Source organism: Thalassophryne amazonica, chromosome 5, assembly GCF_902500255.1.
Source record: "Thalassophryne amazonica chromosome 5, fThaAma1.1, whole genome shotgun sequence".
Classification (NCBI taxonomy): Eukaryota; Metazoa; Chordata; class Actinopteri; order Batrachoidiformes; family Batrachoididae; genus Thalassophryne; species Thalassophryne amazonica.
In genome coordinates this window covers 78,605,661-78,621,367 of record NC_047107.1, presented here as the reverse complement: position 1 = coordinate 78,621,367, position 15,707 = coordinate 78,605,661, and the positions used below count along the sequence as shown (strand labels likewise).

Genomic DNA, 15,707 nt, shown 5'->3' with positions numbered 1-15,707 from the left:
TTTCCTTTTTTAAAAGGTGATAGTAAGTATGTTTAAACCATTTTTAATTTTCTCATGCTCAGTGTTATTAAGATGTGTTTCTTGCCAAAATATCACATCTTGTTTCTCACGTTTAATTTTACTGATTATTTTACTACGTTTTATTGGGTTATGTAAGCCGTTTACGTTAAGGGTAATGAAATTATACTTTTGTCTATTAATTTTACTTAATCAAGTCAACACAATATACATTATAGAGTATATGGCTAAGCATAAACAAAAGGGTCGGTCTGGAAGAACAGTAATAACAGTAATAACAGTGATAAACAACATAATATAACAGTGACTTCCACAAGTGAAGTGAATTATCCACTTCGGAGTTGAGAGGAGAGTCCCTAAGGAACAAGGGAGCCCCTGACAGCGAGGGCTGCAGGTCACTAGCAGTGCGCATAACAGAAAAACAAGCAATTGCTATCCATTGTCTGGGTCAAGATTGCTGTTTAGATGAGGAAAGTGTCATGTGTTGTTTCACGTCAAATAAAGAAGAAACTCTTAAGAAGCATCTGCATCACGTCGAAATTCCTTTAATCTTTCTTGGATACTTTTGATCCTTGATTCCCGTGTGCGTCGTGGAGAATCAACTTTTTGCCAGTGTGGTTTGGACATCCTCGTGCCCGTTGGTCTTCCCGTCATTGTTTGGGTCGTGACGTTTCCGTCTATCACTCCTTTTCGCTTCAGGTCTTCTGCCGCGTCTCCTGCGTTGTTGTAGATGACGTGGCCGGTTTGAAGGTGGACACGTAGTCATGCAGGGTGCAGTGTCTGGAAACAAATGTTTTTTCTTTCAGCGCTCTCCGTATGGGGATGTATGCTTTTCTCTCAGAGTGTCTCCTGTATAGACATGTTCAAAGAAAACACATCTTTCCTTGAACATAATGACTTTCTTGTTCCATGCTGATCGAAATACAAGTTCTTTAGTATTGAACTCGAGGAAGCACATTACTATAGATCTTGGGTTGGAGTCCCCGGGAGGCTGAGGGGCATTGCAGCAGTGGCAACGTTGTATTCCCAGAGTGGTATGGGGAAGAGACAGCTCAGTTTTAATTAAATTCTCGATGAATCCCATCATATCATTCCCTTCAGCTTGCTCTTTAATTCCGTGGATCCGGATGTTGTTTATGCGGGAAAATGCTTCAAGTGATTCAAGATGAGTTTGAAGCTCGTCCTGAAGATCAAGTGTGTAGGATAAGGCATCTTTCACATCCGCGCTGAATTCCTCCATCTCTGTTACTCGCTCCTCGGTTGCTTCGATTCTGTCTTTCATTTGGTTAACATTGTTCTCCACAGTGTTGAGTCTAGAGTTCATTTCTTCCCTGAACTCAGAGAGGTCATTCTTAAGTTGTCCAGTTTTGTGACTGAGCTCTTGGACCTCCGTGTGTACTTTTTGGATTTCGGCGATAATTCTAGCTCTCATAGCCTCCATGTTATTGGTGCTTAGCTTGTTAGCTTGCGTGCTATCTTGCCTAGCTTGTTGCTATCGCTTTGGTCTCCGTCACTTTCACTCGGTGAAAAAGTCTCCTCTTCTTTGTCAACTTGGATATTTCCTCTTGTCTTTCTTTTGTTGCCCCCTGGCATACTCGTTAAGCTACTTTCTGATTATAATTTAAGTGTATAGACGCCAGGGGAAGTTGGACCCACTGGAAGATGTAAAATTAAGCAGCTGCTCGTCTATCCGCCATACCGGAAGTCCTATTATGTCCAAAGTTTAAGGATCCAGTGACCAATTTCATATTTATTTACTTTAAGACTCAATAAAATGTTGTTCAATTCAATTTCAATTTAATTGGCTTATAAAGCGCCAAATCACAACAAAAAACACAACAAAATTAAAAAAATTCAAATACATAATTAAAAACAGAAGTAAAAGAATAAAACAAATAAAAAAAATAAGAACTATTCATAAGAAAGAGAATAAAAAAGGCTTTAAGTCTTGATCCTGACATTAATGTCATTGTGGCAACTCATAATATGTGGACAAAAACCCAGTTAGGTGATACCGCTATGCGGTTGTGTGTACTGTAATAAAACTGATTTTGGTGCGATTTGGAGGTTATAAGGATTACAGGTGGACCCTCAAAGGGGTTGACATGTATGAATACACATAAATGCAATTTGTTCTTGCAACAGGTAGTATGTAGTGCATGAGTGAACGTGGTATTCTATTCTATTCTATTCTATTCTATTCTACAGTCCTTCCAAGGACAGAGACGGGGTACGATTGTTTTATGTAGCTGGGTCAAGCGGCTTAAAGCATTTTTGCTTTATTGGCTTAAGTTTATCCAAAGACCCGCCCACTCGAGCTGCCCGTACACATACAGCGTAGGTCCACCCATGTTGGTCACGTGACAGGTAAGACGGAGAAAAATGGGGGGGGGAAAGTAATCAAAGGAAAACGAAAAAAAAAAAAAAACACTGCTGCGAGGAATTTATCTTTGTAGGTATTGTATCATAGTAACTAACACGACGCTAACTTGATGTTAATGTTTGCGGTGACGTGAAGTCAAAGTTTGTGTTCGTTAAAGTGGCTACGTGCGTTAAGCTAGGTGGCACAGATAGATGGACGTCATATCGCACAATTCATCCGGTGAACTTTTGTCAGTGATACTTAAAAAAGAACCCGTTTGTCAGTGATACTGTTAAAATGCTGATGTGTCACACAGCCTTGTGACCTACACCACCATTTGAATCACACAAGATTAGCTCTCGCGGAGGTGGAAAAAATAACAAATCAGCAGTTCTTCCCCACTTTATGCTCTTGACTGTTTAAATGCACTGATGTGTTCGCTCCTTGTAGACACCACATGCTGTGAAATAAATGTTTTAATAGTGAAGAAGGTTGTGTAACTGGTGTCACTTTGCATTTTCAGTTTGACTTTAGGACGAAAATGGACAATGTAAAAGATGGAGACATGCTGAGGTGTAATAATGGAAGGAAATCAGCTGGATGTCAGATTGGCATGTAAGTAATGTTTTCAGTGTATGTGGCACTAGAGTTTTGTGTATTGTTTTTGCAATGATGTCACCGCACCGCTTGTAAAATCAGCAACACAGTCATATTAGGTATTACTCTATGTACCATTAGTTTGTTTATCACTTGTGTACAGTTTATGCAGTCTTTCAATATGTGCGGTGACACACCAAAGTGGCTACCTCTGCAGACTGACGCTGTGCATGGAAAATAGAAATAACACAGACATCTAGTTGGACTTCTTGGAGTCATCACATAACCAGTCTTATGCTGTATACCCTTTTTGATGCAATTCAGGTGTAGCCTATTTGGAGAATGGGTCATGAGTGGCTTTGAACTGGGCACCTTCTGTTTGGGAGGCAAGCTCGATAATAGCTACTATATTTAAATCTACAATAGCAGTCAGGTGGCATTAAATACTGAGGACCCACCTTTACACCTGGCATTAAACAGCACAGCACAAGTGCCATTGCTAGTTTACAATCAAAGCAGTTCTCATTTTCACAGTCAACACCCACATTGCCCAAATAAAAAAAAAATGTATTTGAGCTTCTGAGCATGTTGGACTTAAAGCATACTTTCACGCGCGCCACTAGTTCAGGCAGTGACACTTGTTTTGGCCGAACAATGATATACAGTTCCTGCATATTCTGTGTTAGTACTCGCCCACGGCCGACGTGCTTGATGAATTCCTGTGCAAAAAAGTAATTCCCAAACAATGCTGTATTTGTGATGACAGTGTGTTTTCATGGGTAAAAAAAACATAAGGACTATATTTGGCACAAGAATTTGTGTATCTCATGTGTTTTTACGCCTAAATGATCGTAAGTCAATACTCACACTCATCCAGCAGCATCTTATCATGTCGGCAAATTCAGTGCTGGGTCAAGCAAAAGTAGTCCGGCAAGCTATCCCACAAAATGCCAAAATAGCAGAGATGTCACTCCAACAGGAGCGCCATGAGTAGGGTGGACTTAAAGCTGTACAGGTTTTTTTTAAAGATTTAAATCAAATCAATTTTATTTATATAGCGCCAAATCACAACAAACAGTTGCCCCAATGCGCTTTATTTATATTGTAAGGCAAAGCCATACAATAATTACGGAAAACCCCAACGGTCAAAACGACCCCCTGTGAGCAAGCACTTGGTGACAGTGGGAAGGAAAAACTCCCTTTTAACAGGAAGAAACCTCCAGCAGAACCAGGCTCAGGGAGGGGCAGTCTTCTGCTGGGACTGGTTGGGGCTGAGGGAGAGAACCAGGAAAAAGACATGCTGTGGAGGGGAGCAGAGATCAATCACTGATTAAATGCAGAGTGGTGCATACAGAGCAAAAAGAGAGTTTTAAGCCTAATCTTAAAAGTAGGGTGTCTGTCTCCCTGATCCGAATTGGGAGCTGGTTCCAGAGGAGAGGAGCCTGAAAGCTGAAGGCTCTGCCTCCCATTCTACTCTTACAAACCCTAGGAACTACAAGTAAGCCTGCAGTCTGAGAGCGAAGCGCTCTATTGGGGTGATATGGTACTATGAGGTCCCTAAGATAAGATGGGACCTGATTAATCCAAATCTTATTTAAGTCATAAAAAGAATTTTATTTGGCACATCTATCATTTTATTAGCATTTAAATAAGGGATTCATTACCAATATGATCAAAATTGGTGCTCTCTGGAAACAAATTAGAATTTTTTTTTTTTTTGAAGCCAGATGTCACCTTTGAAGTGATTTACCAGATCTTACAGATGTTGGCATGTACATCACGCAAGTGGGTAATCTCAAAACCTCATGCATGTGCACACACAAGTTTCCTCCTGTAGTTAGTCTGCATGATGCTTTAAGAAGGAAAAGAAAATATTCACTATGGAATTCCTCCATGTTACAAAAATAAACTGACATTATAATGCTTGGCTTTCAGTAGAAATAAAATTTTGTCAGTTTTGTGAAATTTGAAAGGCTGTACAGATTTAAAGTGCATTTCACAAGTAAATAAAATGTCAAATATGCTGACTATTCTAAATAAATAAAACATTCTGAAAATATTGATGTATTTCATTTTATTTTTGGTGCCATATGCCCAGAGAAGTTAAGTCAAACATGGGAAAATTAGCATGATTAAACCTGCCTCTGATAAACGCTTAGAAACCTCAAGCTGAAGGCACTTCTGTGATCACGGAGTCGGACAGAAAGGCGATGATGATTGCCCGCTTTTAACAAGACAGCTGTGATGTGAACCAGCTCCCAGCCCTTTGCGCTACTGGCTGAGCTGAACTAACGTGATGGCTGAGGTAAGCTCTACTGGTAGCCCCACCATCAGTGACACCGGATCCACTGTTTGGGCAAGGCTGACGAAGGGACATTTGTTTTAATGTGGAGTGTCACACAGTGGAACGATAACTCTACATGGCTCTGTATGTGAACACAGCAGGAGTGAAATCGGTGACACCACTTTCACGTATGTAATCGTTATTATTCGGTCTTATTGAGACATACGTGAATTTGTTTTTGTTTTCTCTGAACACACCGCAGGTTACAAAGAGGCAAGGCGGACATTTGTTAATCGCAAAATACAAGAATTTGATTTGAAAGCCATATTAAAACCATATTAAAGGCATATTACATTTGGAGACAAAAAACAGCCCAGATTGACTGTGTGTACTGGAGTAAGTCACGAAGTGGACTGTAGTTGAACAGGTTGAGTGACCTTCAGGCAGGTAATAGTCAGCACCTGAGTTTAAACCCCTTTATGGCTAAAAATAGCTTTGAATGTGTGCTTATTTCAGATGCTGTATGACTAATTTTACTTTCATCAGCTACATCAGGATTCACATAAGTTAAAGAGTTGAAAGTAATGATTCATAATCTGGTAAACAATTTTTTGAAAGAAGGTGTTGATTGGAGTGTGATATGCCCTTTAACATGGTCTGTGCTGATGCAAGCTCAACCTACATCTGCACTCAGGCGTAACAGTGAATGTAAATTATAATACATTTACAGTCTAGCAGTAATCTGTTTTGGCTAAGAAAAAAACCTGTATCCTTACAGTGCTTGTTGAATGTTAATGTCATTATTTTTGGTGTTGCTATTTTTGTTTTTGATTATCAGGCTAGTAGTACTGTTTTATGGAATTTGCTGCTCATACACATGTTGAAGTATTAAAAGTAAGCATAATAAACTTTGGCTTCACACTGTGCTTTTTGTAACCACACGACCAAAATATTTACTTTACCTTTTTACTATTTGGGACACAAGAATTAACTCGTGTTTAATTTTATTGATTTAATTTTATCCCAAGGTCGAAGAGGAAGCATAAAGGTGACCGAGCTTTTTCAGTCGTTGCCCCAAAACTGTGGAATGATCTTCCTTTGCACATTAGGCAGGCTTATTCTCTCTCTGCTTTTAAATCTTCTCTTAAAACACATTTCTTCTCTTTGGCTTTTAACGCAGTTTGACAAGTAGGTTTTTTAGTGTTTCTTGTTTTAACTGTGGTCTATTTATTTATTTTTATCTATTTTAACTTACCTGTTCTTGTTGTGTACAGCACTTTGGTTGTTGGTATTGATTTTAAAGTGCTTTCTAAATAAATTGAGATTGATGCCGCATTATTAGGAACATGTCCTCCGTGGATCTGTTCTGCTTTGTACATATTGGTGCTGAACAGATGGAAAAGTTTGATTTACCTATTTAATTTTTAGACACACATGGAAATAAACCTTTGCCAACCTCTTGGAAAACCTGACGTGGAACCCAAGAGGAGTGTTGCCTTCATCCTATTTTGACTGTTGAAACAGCATCCTGTTTTTCGTTTCTTCCATTTTTTTAGAGGTCTGTTTATCTTGCTCATTACGTGTTTCCTGTATGAATAAATATTTCTAAGATATGCCTGGATGACCAAGCTAAGTGGTTTTGTTATGTTGGGAAGGTGTCGTGACACGGACCCACAACAGGGGGCGTTAATGAACGGACAATGGATAAGCCAAAAAGTAACAATTTAATGTTGTGAATCGCACAACGAATTACGGACAATAATATTGTGGATTATCAATTATACACAAGGTGACGTGTGGGCAGGCTCGAAGATAGAAGACGTCTGGCGAGAGAAGAGCCGGATCCCACACAGCTTCCAACACCAACGGATCTGAAGAACACCGGAGCCGCCAAGCCCTGCGCCCCAGGTGGCCACTGTCTTCAGCAGTCAGATCCGGTACTGCTGGCAGAAACAGAAACAGTTAGTGGTGGGTGTGTGAATACACACCCAGCAATCATCCGGTGTTTGAATCCTCCAGGAGGGAAAACCTCCACCTCCAATCACACACTCGTGCAGCTCCTGTCTAACCACTTATCTGGTTGGGGTGTGAAGCAAAGCCGTCGCTGATCACACCAAACGCCAATCCCACAGATAAGGCAACACCACAGGAAAACGGCTGCAAAGAAGTTCAGACTATTAGTCAGCGTTAAGTGTAGCAGAGAATATTACCTGAATGGTAGCTGATTTCTCGGCAGGGAGGTGGAGTTGCAGTCCGGCTTTTATGGAGGATGAAGGTGATGAGTAACAGCTGGTGTGGATGATGTGTGACAGCTGTCACTCCAGTGGTTCCGACGCCCTCTGTGCTTGAAGCCCGCACTCCAAGCAGGGCGCCATCTGGTGGTGGTGGGCCAGCAGTACCTCCTCTTCAGCGGCCCACTCAACATGTTAGTTGTTTCAATGTGAATTAAATTACCTACACTTTCTTGCAAGTTAAAAATGTTCTGTCAGTCGTTTGGTCATCATAGAGTGTCTCTGTCTGCACTCCTGAATTTGGAGACCACCATTATAGACAAATTTTTCTAACCTCTGAGTTATTTGTGTCTTTGTTGTTCACTAGATAAGTGAAGAATTGACTGGAACAGAAGATGAAGCTGAATGAACGTAGCGTGGCACACTATGCCACCTGTGACTCACCGCCAGACAAGACGGGTTTCCTGTTCAAAAAGGGCGAGCGAAATACAGCTTATCACCGGCGATGGTTCGTCCTCAAAGGTAACATGCTCTTCTACTTTGAGGAGCATGACAGCCGTGAACCCATTGGTGTCATTGTTCTGGAAGGATGTACTGTGGAGCTGTGTGAATCATCTGAGGAATTTGCTTTTGCCATCAAATTTGACTGTCCCAAAGCACGGGTCTACAAGATGGCTGCAGAAAACCAGGCAGCCATGGAGTCGTGGGTGAAAGCATTGTCAAGGGCCAGCTTTGACTACATGAGGCTTGTGGTGAAGGAGCTGGAGAGGCAGCTGGAGGAGATGCAGGAGGCTGCAGGTGGTGGCTGTGGCATACCTGGCCCAGGAAGTGTGCAGACTAAGTCCAAGTTATCCAGGCGAAACCAGGTGACACGGTCCAAGTCTGGAGCATCCTCTTCATCATCATCTTCGTCATCCTTATCATCAACATCATCATCGTCTTCATCTAGTGTTGCTGTCCCTCAAGTGCCCGTCTGTGCCCAAGAAGTCCACCTCATTTCGGGGCATTCCAAAGAGAATGGAGTTGCATGGAGTAAACCACCTGTTGCCATGGTTAATGGCTTTGTGGAGGGGGCATCATCATATGCAGCCTGGGAAGGTGCGGCAGATCCTGGCAATGGCACTGTGATCAGGGCTGATGGAATAAGGGCTCCACCAGTTCCACCCAGGAGAAGAGGTGCATCTCTGGAGAGCCCAGTCTCCCCTGGCACCGAGTGTTTCTCTAAACTCCACAACTGGTACGGCCAAGAAGTGGAGGAACTGAGAATACAGTGGCTGCAGAGCCAGTAAACTGATGGAGGCTTGCATCATTCCTTCCTAAGTAGTCTGCAACTTTACACCTGTCTGAGCTTCACGAAACAGCGGAATCAGAGGCTTTAATCTAATCACAGAGAGTAAAAACTTGAGACTGATTCTGGATCTTGTCTGGCACAGGAGAATCATTCTGTCTTAAGTGTTAATGTTGTCCATGTGGTCTTGCAAACTTAAGAAATGCAAAAGATGCACTACCAGTCAAAGCTTTTGACTGGTAGTGCACCTTTTTTCACGTTTCCCGGGTAAAGTTTAACACAAATTTTTGGAAATGTAGGATTTATAAGTGGCAATTATTTATTGGAAAATGTCCCACTGAAAAATCATCAGCTACATTAAGTGGCAGTAATATAAAAGACCAAAGGCACATCAAACTTGATTGCTCTGTCATTATATTATTGACTTTTAAGAATTGTTTGGTCTTACAAGTGTATGAATATTCAGCTTTGTTTTGGGTTTTTTGGGGGGCGGGTGGGGGGGGGGGGTATTACCTTGGATAACCTGAGAGGATGATGAATCGGGATCTGCTGTCATTGTGCCCTGGTGGTGTTTAAACCATGATGAGATTTTCATGATTTTTAAAAATTCCTCTTTTTGTCCCTTTGACATATTTGGTTATTATTTCCATGGCCCTGGTAATGTTGTGCATGTCTTAGCATCATGGGGACTTTTGTTTTTTTTGAGGGGGGGCATCAAAGTTGTGCAGTAGTTCTGCGGTCATGCTGTCGGTGTCTTTGCATGTCGCACAATTCAAGTCTAGCAAGTTGCATCATCAAACTGCATTAACAAGTGCTGTCAGTAAGCTTTTAAGATTGACAAGTGCCAAAACTATGGTATATTTGCAGTAGCTGTACATTTGGAAGCTTTCTGCAGTTGAGATCAAAACATTTTTAATTAATTGGAAATAACAATTGTTCCCAGAACTAAAAATAAAACAGCAGGGTTTAATTGATATTACTTGGAGGATGATCAGGTCCTACATCTTTAAACTTGTTAGTTCTAAAATGATTTTCACCAAAAGAAAGGTATTCTTGTCAAACTAACCCCCGAATCTCCACTATAGTTTTGCGGGGGGTGGGTGGCTTCCACTTCACCTCAGAGGACTCAGAACATTCTCTTTTGGTGTGCTGTGGTCCATGGCAGGTGCTGGACATCTTGTTCAGAACACACACTGATATTTTTAGCTCTTGTTACTCCATAGGTACATGAGGTTGTGTCATCGGAACACGTTAACTTAGTTTTCTTTTAACTCTTGTGTTTTATAAAAAGACATTACATTATTATTTTAATCATTTATCTTATAAGAATTTATAATTATGCAAGAAAAACTACAAATTGTGTATGAACCATGTTGCTGAATGAGTGTAGTCTAACATAATTGGTCAATTCTGTATCTGTACATCTTACCTCAGTATCTGTTTTTACATGTTGGAATTAACACAAGTGATATGTAAAATGGGCAATATAAAATTCCTGAAACTGTATTCCTAAATTTAGACACACACTTTGTTTTTTTTTTTGGGATAACTGCCTTAAGTTATTTTTACGATTCTTTATGTATTTATAACCATTGTAATGAGAGCATCATAGAAGTGTTTCCTTTTTTATACTGTATGCCTGTTTTTTTTATTTTTCCTTTCCTTTTTTTTTTTTTTTTTTTTTTTGCCAAAGGCTCATCTCGGTGCAGTCACTTTTTGACAATGGCTCAGTTGCTTCAGTCTGCATCAATGCACAACACTATAATTACTGACTTGTACAGAAACGGAATCGTGGGAGGGAATCATACAGCGAAGACTGCATTTTTAATGCAGTGATATGGTAACGGCACATTGCTGACAAATAGTCAGTGTGTATAATCTAAAAGAATGGTTGTATGAGTTTTATTGATTCCCGGAGTGGATTCTCACATTTACAGATGATAACACTCTTACTTTTCAATATTAGTTTTAGGACTTTTTGAATGTTATATTAGCTACATAAATGAATATTGTATGAGTCTTTAATAATGAGTGCCAAACAAGGAATACAATATGAATGCACATTGTAATTTAATAATTCAATCAATCAATCAATCAACATTTATTTATAAAGCGCTTTACAGCACCGATTGGTGTCCAAAGTGCTTAACATTAAAAACACAAATTTACAAAATAAAACACACATAAAATAAAATTTTAAAACAACACATAAAAAAAAACATAAAAATAACAGAACATGTCACCTTCCCACTAAGTGTTAAAAGCCAGTTTAAATAAATAAGTCTTTAACTTAGATTTAAAAAGTGCTAGGTCAGGAATAGTACGTAACTCAAGAGGTAGCTCATTCCACAGTCTGGGGCCAGCTACCGCGAAAGCATGATCACCCCAGCATTTATATCTTGACCTGGGAACATCTAAGTAAAGCTGGCCAGACGCCCTTAACGTCCTACTGTAGGTGCGCAAAGTTAAAATTTCAGACAAGTAGGGAGGTGAAAGGCCATAAATAGCTTTAAAAACAAACATTAAAATTTTAAAATCAATTCTAAAACGAACTGGAAGCCAGTGGAGTGAGTATAGGATGGGCGCAATATGCTCACGTCTAGAAGTGTTTGTCAAAAGACGAGCAGCAGCATTCTGCACCAACTGGAGACGCGCAAGAGACGACTGATTAATGCCCGCATAAAGTGCATTACAATAATCAAGTCTGGAGCTGATGAAAGCATGAATGGCCGTCTCAAGATCACGTCTACTGAGAAAGTGCTTTATTTTAGCCAAGAGGCGAAGTTGGAAAAAACTAGCTTTGACAACAGAATTTATCTGTTGATCGAACCTCAAACAGCTGTCAAATATCACTCCCAAATTCTTGACAGCTGGTTTTACATAGTTAGCCAAAGCACCAAAATTTGGTGTTACCACATTTGGTATGCCAGTGCGCTCAAACACCATGATCTCAGTTTTACCATCATTCAGGTAAAGGAAGTTTCGGGACAGCCACTGCTTCACATCACGAATACAATTAAATAATGATGACAAAGCATCACTCCCATTAGTCCTCACAGGCAGATAGATTTGCAGATCATCTGCATAACAATGAAAGGACAAATTGTGCTGGGTTATAATTGACCCCAATGGCAGGATGTACAAAGAAAATAGAATCGGCCCAAGGACAGATCCCTGCGGCACTCCACAGCACAGAGGAGCAGTTGATGAGGAAAGGTCCCCAATCATGACAGAAAAGCTCCTTTCAGCCAAATATGATCTAAACCACTCAAGTGCAATACCATGAATGCCAATAAAATGTTCCAACCGGGAAACAAGTACTGTGTGATCCACAGTATCAAAGGCTGCTGTGAGGTCCAACAGAACCAGCACAGCAGGATTCCCTGCATCCACCGACAAAGTAATATCATTATGAACTTTTAAAAGTGCTGACTCAGTGCTGTGTCGCGATCTAAACCCAGACTGGAATTTTTCAAGGATGAGATTGTCTTCTAAAAATGATTGTAACTGTAAAAAGACAACCTTTTCTAAAACCTTAGATACAAATGGCAGATGAGAGACAGGTCTAAAATTGGATAAAACTGATGAGTCCAGGTGAGGTTTTTTAAGAAGAGGTCGAACCACAGCATGTTTAAAAGCAGCTGGAACAGACCCTGATCTAAGACAAGCATTGATAAAAGTTAGGAGACCCGCCCCAACAGTATTAAAAGCCTCCTTCGGCACCTTAGCTGGAACAACATCAAAAGGACAACTTGTAGATTTTATGTGTTTTACAACATCAGCGAGAGATGCAAAAGAAATGGGCTCAAACTGTTCGAGCACAGTAGAATGTGCACGAGGAGCAGACAACTCAACATTACAGTTCTGATCAGCGTTCTGACTGATGAAACCTTATCAATAAAAAACTGAAGAAACTCCTCACAGGTTGTGGTTGTAGCGTCCAACAAAACAGAGGTGTGTGGATTTACAACTGAGTTTATAGTCTGAAATAACACACTAGGACGATGACAACTGCTCAAAATAATATGAGACAGATATTGTGCTTTTGCCTCCTTCACAGCCTTCTGATAGTCAGTTAGACTGTCCCTCAGAAAACCCAGAGACACCTGCAGTTTGTCCTTTTTCCATTTTCTCTCCGCCCGTCTGCAGCGTTGCCTGAGGGCACAGGTCGTGGCATTTAACCAGGGGTCGGATTTTGATTTCCTGGATTTGCAGCGCATCGGTGCAACAGAGTCCAAAATGACTGTGCATGTAGAGTGGAAAGAAGAGAGGATGTTATCTGGGAGTAATGGAGAAACCAGTCCATTCATGGCATAAAACTGAGAGTCCATGAAGGCAGCAGCAAAGTCCCCCGCTGTCGAGGAGGTGACCAAACGGCGGCGAGAGACAGGAACAAGTGGCTTACTAGCAGATGGAGGAGCAATAAATTCAAAAATAACAGGAAAGTGATCTGAAATAGCAATGTCTGATATGTCCTTAAGTGAAACAGAGCCCAAAAGAAATAACCAGGTCCAAGATTATGTGTTGGTCCATCCACAACTTGTGTGACCAAAAGAGTTCAGGAGGCTTTTAAAATCATCAGCCAGCTGATTAGAAGGACAACAGATATGAATATTAAAATCACCACAGACCAAAAATTTGTCATATTTTGGGATAAAATCTGCCAGAAACTCAGAAAACTCCTGAATAAAATCCTTATTAAATTTTGGTGGACGATAAACAACAGCACAGAGCACAGGACAGTCGAACTCCATCACAAACAACTGAAGTTCAAAAGTGGAGTAGACATTAGAATATAAAAATCGGCATTTAAAACTGTCTTTAAAAACCGTGGCCACACCACCGCCTCGACCTGATGCTCGCGGGGAGCTGAAAAACGAGCAGCCGGGGGGGAGGAGCTCAGAAAAGGCGCTATTTTCACCTGGTTTCAACCAGGTCTCCGTTAACAGGAGAAAGTCCAGATCACGACTGGAGAAAAAGTCATTCAAAATGAAAGTCTTACTTGTGAGTGACCTTGTGTTGACGAGCGCCACACGGACTGAGCGCACGTCAGTCTGCTGGGAGACACGACCGAGCGGGCGCAGGTTCTCCTGCACGCAGCCACGACTGCAGCTCCTCACAGGACGGCGACGCGGAAGTGGAGACCCGGCACCCCGGACAACCGGCCGGAGCCACCGATAGCGAAAAGTCAGGGAACGCCGCACGTCGTAGCCGTCATATGGTGTGAAGAATCCGGCTATGAATTGTCGTGGAGCATGTTTGCAGGAAACAGCCAGGCACACTCTGAGCCGAACACGGACTCCTCCTCTCTTCCCACGTCCTCTGCGACGCAGACGCCGAGGCAACACGCCAAGCGGCCGGCGTAGAAAGTCTGGTACGGACGCTAAGACAGGCGGCGGGGGCAGCCGCGTCCCTGGCCGTCCGCCCGAGCCAGGAACAGCGAAATTCTCCAGCGAAGCCCGAACGCTGATAAGAGTCTGGCGATCATACACCAGGAGCGGCGACACATTCCATACAACAAAGTGTAAAAACAATAAAAACGACACTAAAAGAAGCGAGTGCCTGTTAAGGATTTTATATATATATATATATATATATATGTTATCACTGTTAAACATTTGTAGCTTTGTCTTCTTTCTCATGAGAACGGTGTTGTGCTGTTTTGCACTTCACCCTGAGAACGTACGTGTTATTCAACCTTGTTTTAGCTTTGTCTTCTTTCTCATGAGAACGGAGATGTGCTGTTTTGCACCTGTCTTAATGCAATCCTGAGAATTCAATTTTGTTTTAGCACTCTGGGGTCAATCTGAACTGGGAATGAAGGACTGGATGTACTTATTGTTATAACATAACTTTGTTTTCGTAGCCGCTAACGACTGGGAGTAAAAGAACTGAAGGTTGAATTTTGACTGATTGTGATGCTTAGTGTTCCAGGCAGATGCAAAACAGCTGATAACTGCAACAGACGAACGAGATGTGCTGACCTGAAGTGTTCTTCCTTACAGCTGCACTTGACGTATGCGTTTATGTTATGGGAAGAAACTTGTCTTGCGTCATTACCCCCACCCTTAGGACAAGTTTCTTGTTTATGTGATGAGGGCGTCTCTTAATAAAAAGAGCGGAAAAGCAGGCCAGACTTTAGTGTAGCCTTGGTGTACAGCCTGGCCGCACTCCGCGCGTAATATTTGACTTTCTGTCTCACTGGTGTTTCTTGACTCTGTTTGTCTTGTTAAAGGTTTAAAAATGTTTGGAGGAGAAAATACCCAACATTGACTGGGGGCTACGTCCGGGATCTCAACAATACCGGAGGTGTCCAGCGGAGGTCGTCAAGTCCAGACGTAAATCCTTGGCCAAGGTCCGATCGATTGATCGTGTCTGCAATTGTCGACCACCGTTGGCATCGTCTGGTTGACGAGATTTTCCCGAAGAAGACAGACAGGAAGTCGAGTCAGTGAGTAGAATTTCTTTGTAAATAGTACTGAGTGAGTGGTGATCAGATCACATAAACAGTTAAATTCCGCAAGCGATGATACAGAATCGTCTGTTAATGCAAAGCAGTTAAACTCTGTAAGGAGGGTGCGGACTCCTCTGTTTATATACGCGTACCGGTAGGGGATAAAAGTGATCACATAAAACAGTTAAACTCCGTAAGCGATGATACAGAATCGTCTGTTAATGCAAAGCAGTTAAACTCTGTAAGGAGGGCGGACTCCTCTACGGTTGCGAGGGACGCAAGTAGTTAAATTCCGGAAGGAGGATACGGACTCCTCTGTTTTAATACGTAAAGGAAATCCCGGGTAGAAATACGTGCACTGTAAAAAGTAGTTAAATTTGGCAGGGACGGCGGAGTCCCCTAATGCAGGACATTAGTTAAATTTCACAGGAGGGTGAGCTCCCCTGGCATAAGAATACGCGTACGATTATTAG

General features: G+C 41.6%; 1 protein-coding gene across 3 annotated transcripts; it reads left to right on the top strand.

Moving 5' to 3' along the window:
* Positions 1-2,350: 2,350 nt before the first annotated feature.
* On the top strand, positions 2,351-9,235 carry pheta1 (PH domain containing endocytic trafficking adaptor 1). 3 transcript variants are annotated; one of them, XM_034170622.1, is made up of 3 exons: positions 2,351-2,385; positions 2,904-2,995; positions 7,860-9,235. In XM_034170622.1, exon 3 carries the CDS (start codon positions 7,888-7,890, stop codon positions 8,779-8,781), a length of 894 nt encoding a protein of 297 aa, XP_034026513.1. In that variant the 5' UTR covers positions 2,351-2,385; positions 2,904-2,995; positions 7,860-7,887; the 3' UTR covers positions 8,782-9,235. The 3 variants fall into 3 exon arrangements, with proteins under 3 accessions (XP_034026513.1, XP_034026512.1, XP_034026516.1); XM_034170621.1 differs by having other exon boundaries at positions 2,378-2,470; XM_034170625.1 differs by lacking the exon at positions 2,351-2,385 and adding an exon at positions 2,404-2,474.
* The last annotated feature ends 6,472 nt before the right edge of the window (positions 9,236-15,707 follow it).

Excerpts from the sequence above, each read along its gene's own strand:
- pheta1 (XM_034170622.1), top strand. The coding sequence starts at position 7,888 with ATGAAGCTGAATGAACGTAGCGTGGCACACTATGCCACCTGTGACTCA.